Source organism: Puma concolor, chromosome B3 (genome assembly GCF_028749965.1).
Source record: "Puma concolor isolate L17-30 chromosome B3, mPumCon1.1.hap2, whole genome shotgun sequence".
NCBI lineage: Eukaryota > Metazoa > Chordata > Mammalia > Carnivora > Felidae > Puma > Puma concolor.
Genome location: NC_141672.1, coordinates 49,993,017 through 50,006,313, shown reverse-complemented (window position 1 = coordinate 50,006,313; position 13,297 = coordinate 49,993,017). Strand labels below are relative to the sequence as shown.

At 38.0% G+C, this 13,297-nt stretch overlaps 1 protein-coding gene across 1 annotated transcript in view; it reads left to right on the top strand.

Annotated features, from left to right (window-relative positions):
- Positions 1 to 13,297, top strand: part of ABHD12B (abhydrolase domain containing 12B) — a 32,087-nt gene that overhangs the window by 9,975 nt on the left and 8,815 nt on the right. Inside the window, exons 5-9 of the mRNA XM_025919737.2 lie at positions 169 to 199; positions 3,381 to 3,426; positions 3,533 to 3,662; positions 4,081 to 4,118; positions 8,245 to 8,324. Coding sequence (XP_025775522.1) covers positions 169 to 199; positions 3,381 to 3,426; positions 3,533 to 3,662; positions 4,081 to 4,118; positions 8,245 to 8,324 — 325 coding nt within the window. The remainder of the gene's footprint in view (positions 1 to 168; positions 200 to 3,380; positions 3,427 to 3,532; positions 3,663 to 4,080; positions 4,119 to 8,244; positions 8,325 to 13,297) is intronic.

Genomic DNA, 13,297 nt, shown 5'->3' with positions numbered 1-13,297 from the left:
AAAACCATTTCCCTTCCTCCTAGTTATTTACTTTTCTAACCTGAAAAAGAAAGGCATGAGGTCAGATGCCAGAACCATGATAGTGATTTTTATTGGGTTTGTCATGGTAATTCCTAATTCTTGCTCTTTTTTTTTTTTTTTAATTGTTTTTTTTTACCTCCTTTACAGGGCAGCTCCTCACAGACTTAAGCTCGTAAAGGTATGTCTGAAGGGGCCTCAAGGTACCAATTCTATGTCTTTATTTTTTCTCTTTTGGGCTACAGCCACAGATCTTTCTCAGCCCTCAGCACGGATATCTACTGAGAGCTCCTGAGAGTGGGTTTGATGTCTAGGGCTCAAAGTCCCTCACATGGGTTTCTCTTCCTGCAGTCACCACGGGGGATGAAAACAGAAGTGAACATCTCTGAGAACCAAAACACTTTCATAAATATATTACCTTCATCACCGGATGGAGTTGAAGACCTATTTGATTTTTCTGAGGGCTGGGAGGAGGGTTGAGAGAGTATATTAAATGTGAAAGTTACTCCTATGGGAAACAGCCCCCCCCTCCTTTTTTTTCTTTTGGTGGAAGAGGATAAAGACATTGAATGTCTGCTTTTAAAAGTCATTCAGGGGGCACCTGGGTGACTCGGTTAAGTGTCCAACTTCAGCTCAGGTCATGATCTCACGGTTTGAGGATTCCAGCCCTGTGTCAGGCTCTGTGCTGACAGCTCAGAGCCTGGAGCCTACTTCAGATCCTGTGTCTCCCTCTCTCTTTCACTCTGTCTTTCGTGCTCTGTCTCTCTCTCACATATAAATAAACATTTAAAAAAAAAAAAAAAGTCATTCAGGCTCTGGCTTCAGTCCCATGAAGGGTTTTGCAAGTGAAATGGTGGCCACACTGCTCTTCTCGCTAGCCTGCTACTTGACTACAGTTTGTGGGGCACAGCCCCTGCATTTCCAAGTGTGAGGGAGCAGGCTTTCCACTCAGCCATATCTGACTCATGGCTAGTAGGGCAGCTACCTGTTCATCTTCTCCCACACCCTGATTGGGTCACCTCTCCCTCAGGTGACCAGGCTGCTTGTCCAGTTATTGACCGCAGGACCTGATCTCTCCTCCCACACACCCTCCCACCTCAGAGCCCTTTCTTGGCGTGACAGCGTTAATGGGAATCCTGCCAGGCCCAGCATGGCCAAGTGCCCCCTTCATCCTCCCTCCCTTATTCAGACAAGAAACTCCTCTCTTGTCTACTCCTCCCTGTCTTCACTGCCTTCTCAGACTGACTCTTGCGGAGGAGTGGTGGTCTGGATGCAGTTCTGCCTGGGATGATCATGTCTATTAATTTTTAGGTTTGCTTTCTACCCTGCACCTCACTCTCCACACTTCCCAGGCCAGATGGTGGTGAAGCTGATGTCCATGAGAACATGTGTTTTTCCCTCTCCCACTCTTGGCAAAGCTGAATTGTATATCCCCTGTGTGCACAGAAAGGAAAAGAGTCGTAGGTGTAGGTGTGAAAAGTAGCCAGGTCATGCTTGTGGTAGTTGGGGTGGGAGGGAAAGGTATGATAAGACTTCTTCCCCCAGGCCGACCCTGGATACCTTGTGCCGTGGTCATCATTTCCCAGCCTGACCAAACATCTTAGTCCTTCATTCTCTTCTTTGAATGGATGATTTCCTTTAAAAATTAAATCTTGGGGTACCTGGACGGCTCAGTCGGTTAAGTGTCCGACTCTTGATTTGTGCCCAGTCATGATCTCACAGTTCATGAGTTCGAGCCCTGTGTCAGGCTTTGCGTTGACAGTGTGGAACCTGCTTGGGACACTCTCTCTCTCTCTCTCTCTCTCCTCTCTGCCCTTCCCCATTCACGTATGTGCCCTCTCTCGCTCTCTCAAAATACATAAACTTAAAAAAATTAGATCTTTACTATTGTTGTCGTTCCTCTCTTTCTTCTTGCCTTCCTTCCTTCCCTCCTTCTCATTGTCTCATTCATTCATCCATTCATTCATAGCTTCAGTCATTCAACACGGCTGTTTTCATTAATTTGTAATCCACCTTACCGTCTTTATCTCTTTATATAAAGTTGTTATATAACTGTGATTGCATCTGCATGTAATTTTATGTTGTGCTCTTACTTAATACTACATTATAAACATTGTTCCATGTTTTCCCATAGTTGTCATAGTCACTAATTTAAAAGGTGATCATTCTCCATTATATTTATTGACAATTGTTTACTTACTTAACTATTCCACTGTTCTTAGATACAACATTATCTAATTATAAAGTCAATAGTCCCCCTGCTAAAATCATTTAAATAATATTGATAGAGAAAACTTTAAGCCTTTAGTTTATTCTTCTTTTGGAATTTTCTCCTAGAGATCAATTCTTAGGAGTAAGATCTGTTACCGTTCTTGAGTTGTTTCATCAAGTGGTCTTTCATTGTATAGTGATCAGGTGAATACTCCAATTTCCCCGGATGCCTAACTGCTCTGTGTCTTGGATAACTATTTTGGAGATATTACAAAGTTTCACTTAGTTTCTCATTATTGGTTGGACTTATATTTAAAGATTCCTAGTGAGATTCAGCTACCTACCTCTATGCAATGGTAGGGGAAGTGCAGTGTTTGGACACAAGCAGTCCCAGGTGTGAATCCTGGTTCTGCCTCTAGCCATTGGGGTGACCAAGAACTAACCTAAACCCTCGGACTCAATTTCTTTATCTATAAAATGGGGATAACACCTACCTTTTAGGGACTATTGTGACGATTAAAGAACATTTTCCATTTATGTCCCCCTTTTCTCTTTGTCTATCATTGCAATTCATTTCATTTGAAATTATATTTTCGTATTCCTTCCTCATTCATCCACTTGGGGCTTGGCAATGGTTTCACAGAATCAGGCAATCTGTTTATTTTTGATTGATATTAACTCTTTGTTCATATTTAATATAAATATCTTCCCATTATTTGACTCCTCTGCTACAACTCTGTGTAGACCTTCTGTTCTCAAGGGAATTCTTGAAACAGACATTTATTATGTACCAAGATACTTTAATATGTCATTTCACGTAATCTTCCAACAATCCTGAAGATAGCCACTAGTGTTTTTCACTTTTCAGAATAATATTTACATATTCAGATGTTTAGTGGCTTGCTCAAGGTCACACAGCCAGTAAGGGGCACAGCCGGGGTGTGAGCAGGCTGTCTGACCCTGCTCTGCCCCCACCTCGCTCCTTTCCTGTTGAGTCTGACCTTCTCACATTTGAAGCCAGGCAGCAGATTTCATCTATTCCCTGCCCATGAAACCATCACAACTAGTTTTATGGAAGTGTTGAGGAGGTTATACCACGTTTTCTGTTTACACCCCCTAATTAAAATGGTAACAGCTCCTTTGTCATCTAGGTGCTGAGTGACGGTGGCTTTCATGTCCTGTCTGTGGACTACAGAGGTATGTGTTAAGAACAGTATATAAGGACTTTTCAATAAGCAGGAGGGCTTTTGATGGCCCCGGTTTTGGAGGTAGTGATTCTGTGCTTGTCTTTCCTTACTGCCAGGGTTCGGGGACTCCACAGGGAAGCCCACAGAGGAGGGGCTGACTGCAGATGCTATTTGTGTCTATGAGTGGACCAAGGCGAGATGTGGTACCACCCCTGTGTGTCTCTGGGGCCACTCTCTGGGTACAGGGTAAGTGGGGTCTGAAGATGGCTTTAAGTGGGTCCTTAGGACTTTGGTGTCATATCAAAGGCAGCAGTGCACAGAAGAGGGAGCACTGAGCCAGGAGAGGGGGCTCTGGTTTCTCTCACATCCCACATGTGGCTAGAGATATTGCCATCGCAGGTGCTAGTTTGTAATGCACGGGAGGGTGTAGCTCTATGGTCATGTGTGACACTGAAACCCATTCCAGAACTCTCCTTGAGAGTTTTAAAGAAAAGGATTCTTAATTTAGGGCCAGTGGAACTCCTTGAAATCCTATGCAAAATTTTGTCTGTGTTCTACCGGAGGGTCCAGAGCTTTCATCAGATGCTCATATTGGATGTCTGTACTGTTTACTTGACTGTTAAGTTACTGCTTCACAAATGTACTAATTTTCATTGCTTTACAGAGTTGCAACCAATGCCGCAAAAGTACTGGAAGAGAAAGGTACCATAAAATGCTCACACGTTATTTCTTAGCTGGGGGTGGGAAAGTAAACACTGTGCACGCTCAGAACACAGAGATACCTCAGGCACCCCAACCTGAGACAGTTTCTGATAGTGTAATAAGCTTTTTTTTTTCTATTTAATATAAAATAACAGTTGCTCTTCAAGATCATGAAATTAAAAGTAAATGCTGAGGAACAGTTAAAATTACCTTTGAAAAAGCCCTCACTATGAAGTAAATGTTACTATGGAGTAATTTGGATTATAGGGGAGGAAAAAATACATTTATGAAATAACAAGCAGGACTTGCTTGCTGCAGCCCTTCTTCCATCACGTTTACGTCAGTGTTTCCCAAAGTGTTCTGACAGCTGCCTGTATCAGAATCCCCAGAGGTGCTTGTTATAAGCACACAGTTCCTGGATCCTAGCTGTTTTCACGAATTAGAATCTCTGTGAATAGGACAAGGGGATTTTGATGTACGTTAAAAGCACGTAATCTCTTGCGTTATATCTTAAACCTAACTTGTCAATACAGGTCAGGTTGAGTTACATAACATTTGAAAGCAAGTCACCTGCTATACGCAGTCTTACTTAGTTATGGAAATAAAGCAGATATTATTTCCTGCTCCTCTAAGTTCTCATAGCTCCCTGCACACACTTCCTGCACAGTGTTGATGATGCTGTATTTATTTGACCTAAATTCTCACACAAATGAGTACTTCACTTCTTAGATAATGCAATGACCTTAGAACACTTTAATTCCATTTACATTCCTGACTTATGAACTCTTGCTATCATGTATTTTAATTTCCTCTTTATTACTCACACCATAAAACATTACTATTCTTATAGTATGAAGTCAATATTTAGATTTACCCTTTTGCTTTTTACTACTTATAGCATTTCTGTGCTTTCATTTGGGATTTTTGTTCTGCCTGTCTGTGGTGAAGAATTCTCTCAGTTTGGGCCTGAAAATATCTTTATTTTATCTTCATTTTTGAAGGATATTTCCATTGGGCATACTTGGTTGGTAGTTATTTTATTTCAATACTTTGAAGACATCATCCGTTTTGTTCTGGCTTTCACTATTCCTTTGGGAAGTCAGCTTCCAGTCTTACTGCTGCTCCTTAATTTGAAGATAATGTTTACTTTTTCTTCTGGTTATTTTGAGATTCTTTTTGTCTTTGGTTTTCAGCATTTTTACTGTGATTTTCCTAGGTGTGGGTTTCCTAGTACTTATCCTGCTTGGGGTTCATAATACCTCTGAACTCTGGCTTGATGTTCATCCATTTTGGAAAATTGGTCATTATATCTTCAAATATTGTGCCTACCCCATTTTTCATCTTCTCTCCCCCCTGGGACTATAATTATATGTATTTTTTTAGATCTGTTCCCATGTCCTGTATGTTTCCAATATTCTTTTCTGGGTTTTCCAGACATTTTTCTATTTGTGCTCTAGTTTATTTTTATTTTTTTAATTTTTAAAAAATGTTTATTCATTTTTGAGAGACACAGAGAGACAGAGTATGAGTGGGGGAAGAGCAGAGAGAGAGAGGGAGACACAGAATCTGAAGCAGGCTTTAGGCTGTGAGCTTTCAGCACAGACCCTGATGCGGGCCTCAGACTCACAAACCTCAAGATCATGACGTGAGCCAAAGTCAGACACAACTGACTGAGACACCTAGGTGCTCCTGTGCTCCAGTTTAAATATTTTCTTTTGACATAGTACACTATTTACTATGTAATACCAAATTTTATTAAATACTAAAATTTTAATAAATATTTTACTATATTACAGTTTATTTACAAGTTATTTTAAAGTCCATATATCATAATGCCAATATCTATTTCCTTTGTTGATCTGTTTCTGTTATCTGTTGTTGTTGTTGTTGTTGTTGTTTTGTATTTTTGGTCTCTTTATGTTTTTGTTTTTATTTGTTGTATGCCTAGTTATTTTTGATTAAATGTAGACATTGTTTATGGAAATTGTAGAGGTGATTTGAGGGACTAGGGATAATATTCCAGACAAAGTTACTTTTCTTCTGAAAGGCAGTTAAAATAGAGGGGAGATCACCTTAATTCAACCAGAAATTGAGCTGATTTGAAGCTGGGCTTCAGTCTTTATGACAGCTGGTCTGTTTCTAGTTCACCATTACTCCCAGGGTGTAGTCCTTTGAAGTCCCAACAAAAGTCTGAGAAATTTCTTGAGCCCTCCTTCTTGTCAGATTCTGAACTCTAATTTTTGTCCTTTTGATCCTGTGGGAATGCTGAAAGTTCTCTCTAGACCTAAGCCTCTATGAGCAGCCACCACTGTTGCTTTCAAAGTTTCAACTGCTTTGAGGGGAAAAGCAGCTCAAAATCTTGTGGCTGTTTTTCTTTTGTTATTGGCTCTCAAAATCTCATTGATTTAGTAGCTCTGAGATGCCTTCAAACATATACATATACATTTAGTAGCCCTCCCTTATCCATGGGGAGTATGTTCCAAGACCTACAATGGATGCCTGAAACCACAGATAATACCAAACCCTATATATACTATGTTTTTCATATATGTATATACTTATGATAAGTTTTGAAAAAAATTTTTTAATGTTTATTTTTGAGACACACAGAGTATGTGGGACATGGGGGAGGGGCAGAGAGATGGAGACACAGAATCCGAAGCAGGCTCCAGGGTCTGAGCCGTCAGCACAGAGCCCGAGGCAGGGCTCAAACCCACGATCCGTGAGAGCATGACCTGAGCCAAAGTTGGATGCTTAACCGACTGAGCCACCCAGGTGCCCCTGATAAAGTTTAATTTATAAATTAGGCACAGGACACCTGGGTGCCTCAGTTGGTTGAACGTCTGAATCTTGATTTTGGCTCAGGTCACGATCTCCTGGTTCATGGGATTAAGCCCCACATCAGGCTCTGTGCTGTTAGCACAGAGCCTGCTTGGGATTCTCTGTCCCTATCCTACTTGCACTCTCACTCTCTCAAAATATAAATTAGGAACAGTAAGAGATTAATAATAACACACTAACATATATAACAGTATACTGTAATAAAAGTTATATGACTATGGTCTCTCTTTCTTAAAACATTGTACTGTATTCAGTTCCTGTGATGATGTGAGGTGATAAAATACCTACACGATGAAGTGAGGCAAATGCTGTAGGCATTGTGTAGTGTTAGGCTACTACTGACCTTCTGGTAATATGACTGAAGCAGGATTATCTCCTTCTGGACCATACTTGACTGCAGGTAACTGAAACTGCAGAAAGTGAAATTGTGGATAAAGGGGGACTACTGTGTACATATACAAATTCATATCCCCGTCTAACACACATTTTCTCATTGTTCTTAGAGGGAGTGTTGGCGAAAACAACCTAGTAAGCATCTAGTACTTTCTAAACAATGAGCTGCAGAACAATCTCCCTTCCTATAGTACTTTGCTTTCTTAAATTATCTAAGTCATGAAAATGTGGTTTTATGTTTTAGAAGAAGGTAATGGTTTTCAATTATCATGTGCATAGAGATCTCTTGGGGTGGGGGTGCTTGTTAAAAATGAGCATTCTTGGGGGTGCCTGGGTGGCTCAGTTGGTTGGGCACCTGACTTCTGCTCAGGTCATGATCTCATGGTTTGTGAGTTTGAGCCCTGCATCGGGCTCTGTTCTGACAGCTCAAAGCCTGGAGCCTGCTTCAGATTCTGTGTCTTCCTCTCTCTCTGACCCTTTCCAGCTCACATTCTGCCTCTCTCTCAAAAAAAAAAAAAATTAATAAATACAAATAAGAATAAAAAATAAAAAACAAATGAGCACTCTTGGGGCACCTGGGTGACTCAGTCAGTTAAGCATCCAACTCTTGATCTCAGCTCAGGTCTTGATCTCAGGGTTGTGAGTTCAAACCCTGCCCTGGGCTCCATGCTGGGTATGAAGCCTACTTAAAAAAGTGTGCATTCTCCACCCTTCTCCTTTGAGATTTTGACTGACTCAAGTCTAGTGTGGAGTCCAGGAATCTGCATTATTAATAAGCTTCACAAATAATTTTGGCATAGGCAATTCATGTACAAGACCTTAGAACTCCTTATTTGAGAAAGGTAGTATTTATATATGATAGAGGAGTTACTTCTTTTTTATTATTTTCAAGGATTCCCAGTTGATGCTATTATCCTGGAGGCTCCATTTACCAACATATGGGTTGCAAGTATCAATTATCCCTTGTTAAAGGTGAGTCTCTGATTCATCTTCACAAGATGTCAAAGTGTTTCCAAAGCTATTTCCACACACTTATGCTTATTAACCATTTTCTGGTATTATATCTTTCTAAGTTATTCTAACCTAAGACAAGTTATTAGCCAGTTGCTATTGAAGGAGGGCACAATGCTTTTGGATTTTCTAGTTCTTTTCTTTTCTTCTAATAAATTGAGATAGTGGCTTATTAAGGGCCAAAGTTTTTTTCCTCCTCTTCCATTAACTGTATCTTTTATCATGTAGTTTTTTAATAGACTTGACTTAGGTTAGTTTATTACACTTTCTTTTTAAGGTGAAAACATGCCTCTCATACATCATTTTTAGCCCTATGATTGTCAGCCATATATTTTTCATTATTTTGTGATTAAAAAAAAAGTCTTTAGAGAATTCAAGGAAACTACCAAATGGTTTTATCCCAAGTAGAGAAGACAAACTTCCCAAGAAGATAAAGTTTAAAGAATTGGGCAACAAAGTGTCATTTTTAAACCTGTCATGTAGATTATCCTAACTTAATATTTTCATTATTAATTTCATAATTCCATGCCTAATGTTCAATTGCTTAGAGTCATGCTTCCATATAAATGTTAGTAAATGAGACAGAGAAAGAGAGTGGTAGGATTCTCAGAGGGGATACATGACAACATGATCCAAATTTTTAGATTGTTGGTTAATGTCAGAAGGCATTTTAAGGGTACTTTAATTCAACTGCCTACTTTTGGAATCTTTTTTTTTTTTTTTTTTTTTTTACAATAAATCATCACAGAAATTTCTGAATTTGCTTAACTATTTCTGGAGAAGGTAGCTCATTACTTCCTGGGACAGCTAGTTCACAGAACCACATAATCTTGAGAATAACTGTATTATAAACTCCATCTCAATATAGGAATCTTCCCAATAATAGATGATACTGAATGCTGAATAATTTAAGATACAATAAAACACTTTCAATTGGTTTTAGACAATTAAATATTCATCTTAAGGTAACCACTAATGAGCATTTATTATATTACTCTAAGTAATTACTAATAAATTCACTAACTTGTAGGTATAATTCAGGTACAATCTTTCCATGTACTTTTGTTTCTTTTTTGAAATTCTAATTTTGAAATCTAATAGGGAAACACACAATTTAACAAATAATTATGGACAGAACATCCATGTAACTAACACTTAAGTCTAGAAATTAGTATCACTAGTACCCCAGAAGTCTCCTGTATGACATTTCCCAATCCAATAAGGCTCACCTTAGATATACAATCCTTACACTGAGTTTTATGGTCATCATATCCAAGCTTCTCTTTATAGTGTTATTGCCTATGTGTGCCTCTCTGAGCAATATAATTTTATATAATTTAATTTATAACTTATATAAATATATAATTTGTATAACATTGAACATAATACCAAATAGCATATCATTGTATAAATATACTATACTTCATTGACCTGTTGTTTATGGACATTTGAGTTGCTTTCTCTTTGGGGTAATTAATAAAGTTGTTATGAATGTTCTTGAACATGTATTCTGCAAACGTGTATATGTTTCACTGAAGTATATACCCTAGGAGTGGAATTGTTGGATAGTAAGATATGCATATGTTCAGCTTTAGTAATTACAGTGCTAAACAGTTTTCCAAGGTGACTTTACTACTGTACTCTCCCACCTGTTGTGTGTGAGCATTCCAATTGCTTCATATCCTTGCCCTTGTATGGATATCTCATTGTATTTCCCTTATGACTAATGAAGGTGGACATTTTTTGAAGTTTATTAGTCATTTAGATATCATCTCTTGTAAGATACTTGTTTATGTCTTTGCTCCTTTTTGTCTTTTTTTATTTGTAGGATAAGTTTTTTTTTATAGGATAAGTCATTAGAAAATTATTTGTACTGCAAGTATATTTGCTTATTTTGCCTTTTTTACTCCCTGAATGATATCTTATGATGAAGAGATGTTCCTAAATTTAACATAGACCAGTTTATCAACTATTTTTTACAGTTAATATTTTTAAGAAAAGTGTCCTGCCTAATAAAACTCTGGTTACCAAAGATTATGAAGATATTCTTCTATGCTATCTTACAGAAATTCTGTTTTACCTTTTACATTTACAGCTATAATTTACAGGTGGGTTTTGTATATGTACGAGGCAGTCCATGTGGATATCCAGTTTTGGTTTCATATCATTTACTAAACAAACCTTCCCTACCAACTCTACAGAGCCAATGTTTGCACATATCAGGGCTTAATATATATGGGTCTGTTGGTAGATTCTCATTTTTCTCCCTTGTCTATCTGTCCATTCTTATATGAATACTGCAATCTCTTATGTACTATGGCTGTATAATATAGGTTTTTTTTTTTTTTAATATCTGGCTATGTAACTGCTTCAGCTTTTTCCTTCTTATTGAATATTTGTCTTGACTATTCTTGATCCTTTGTATTTTGACATACATTTTGGTATATGCTTATCAATTTCTATAAAAAACATCCCAGGATTTTGACTGGAATTGCATTAGGTCTATACCATGGGGGAATTGATACTTTTCTAATATTGAATCTTCCAATTTATGAACATGGTATTTATAAGTTTATGTTGACTGATTGAGGTTTTCTTAATTTTAGTTTTAGGTCAGGTTCTCCTAGAAGCAGAACCTATGGCAGGGATTTGATGTCACGATTTATTGAGAGAGTACCGTAAAGGAGAAGCCTGCAAAGTCATTTGAATGAGGGTTGTAGGATAGGGAAGGGGAAAGAGCAGAACAAGATGTAACTTCAGGTAAAGTGTAGCTTTGGTCTAATCCACATGGGACTCTAAGCTGTGAATTAACAGGGGTGGTTGTTTCTGTTATCCCCAGGGTTAGAGGATAGGTTGGAGGAAGGTGACATAACCTTCTAGGGGTAATGGCTTTGGTTATCCAAGGCTAAGGAGAAGGGAGACAGCCAGTGTTTATAGCAATTATTTTTTAGTCTTTTCAAAGAACCAACTCAGACTTTGTTGATTACCTATGCTGAATGTTTTCTATTTTATTAATTTCTGGTTTCACCTGAATTATTCCCTTTCTTCTGTTTTCTTTAGATTCAATTTATTATTTTAAAAGTTTCTAGGGATGCCTGGGTGGCTCAGTCGGTTTTAAGCACACAACTTTTGATTTTTGCTCATTCATGATCTCATGGTCATGGGATCAAGCCCTGTGTTAGGCCCACCCAGTGCAGAGACTCAAAACAAATAAACTTTAAACAAAATTTAAAAAGTTTCTAAGATGGTACTTGAATAATTTATTTCAGTATTTCCTCTTTTCTAATTTATTCATGAAGCCATACTCCACTGAAGCCACTCTTCAGCTGCATCCCACATTTTCAAATGTATTTTAATTATTATTCAGTTCAAAATATTTTATAATATTGTGACTTTCAGGGCGCCTGGGTGGCTCAGTCAGTTAAGCGTCTGACTTCAGCTCAGGTCACGATCTCACGGTCCGTGAGTTCGAGCCCCGCGTCGGGCTCTGGGCTGATGGCTCAGAGCCTGGGGCTTGCTTCCGATTCTGTCTCCCTCTTTCTCTGCCCCTCCCCTGCTCTGTCTGTCTCAAAAAAAAAAAAAAAACAATATTGTGACTTTCTTGACCTATGGGTTATTCACAAGTATATTTTGTAATTTTGATACATTTGGGGATTTGGTTATGTTTGGCATTGATATCTAGCTTAATTCTATCATGATCTGAGATTTCTCTCTGTACAATTTCAGTTTTTGAAATTTATTCAGACTTGCTTTATGTCCCAACATATGGCCAATTTTGGTATATGTTCCATATGCTTGTAAAGAATATGTTCCGTTTTTGGCGTAGTGTTCTATTTATGTCAATTATTAGGTCAAGATTACTCATGCTGTTCAATTCTTCTGTATTCTCACTGATTTTTCTCACTGGTTGTTTTATTGGTTACCCAGGGAAGAGTATTACAATGTCTCATCATCATCATTGTGGAGCTATTTCTATTCTAGTTCTGTCAATCTTTGCTTTAGCTTTTTTAAGGGTATGTTATTAGGAACATACATCTAGTAATAATTTAATTTTATATCTTCCATGTGAAATTGATCCTTTTTTTTATCATGAAATATCCCTTTTGTTGATTAATAATGCTTCTTGACTTAAAGTCAACTTTGTCCATGTCCGATATTAATACACCTTTGTTTTGAATAGTGTTTGCATGATGTATCATTTTCTATTCCTTGACCTTCAATGTTTCTGAATTCTTGTATTTAACATATATCTCGTTAGCAGCATATAGTGGGGTTTTGATTTCTTTTCCAGTACCACAACCCTTGTCTGTTAATTGTAGTAGTCTAGTTAACTTAATGTGGTTATGATATATTTAGGTTTAAATCTACTTTCTTACTATGTTCTTTTCTATTTGTGTCATCTGTTTCTATTTGTGTTCTTTTGTCTCTACTGTTTTGCTTTCCCTGACTTGCCTGCTGTGTCTCCAGGGGAAAAGTGGTGTTGAATGTCAGTTTCACCTCTCTGAGATTCCCTCCTCTCTGGGATCTAGACCACTCAAGACCTCACTGCCTTGGTAGGTCTCTGACATCTTCACAGAAAGGTTTTTAAAATATTTTTTTCCAGATTTTCTAGCTGTCTTGGGCAAAAGGCTTGGTTTGTAACAATTCTATTATTAGAAATGGGGAATCTCCTAATATTTTTAAGTTTGGAATTTAATTAAAAATGTCATATGACCTTAGTTTAATAGGTACATTTATGGTTTAGAAATGTAGGAGTTCTTAGTATCATGTTGTCTTTAAGAACCACAGCTCTGGCGTCAGACTTGCTGGCTTGATTTCCAGGGCTGTCGTGTAACAGCTGTATAATCTTGGACTAATTGCTTTTAAGGACTGAACACTTTCTCTATAAAATGGGGGTAATAATAACCTAATCCAGATTACTGTGATAACTAGAT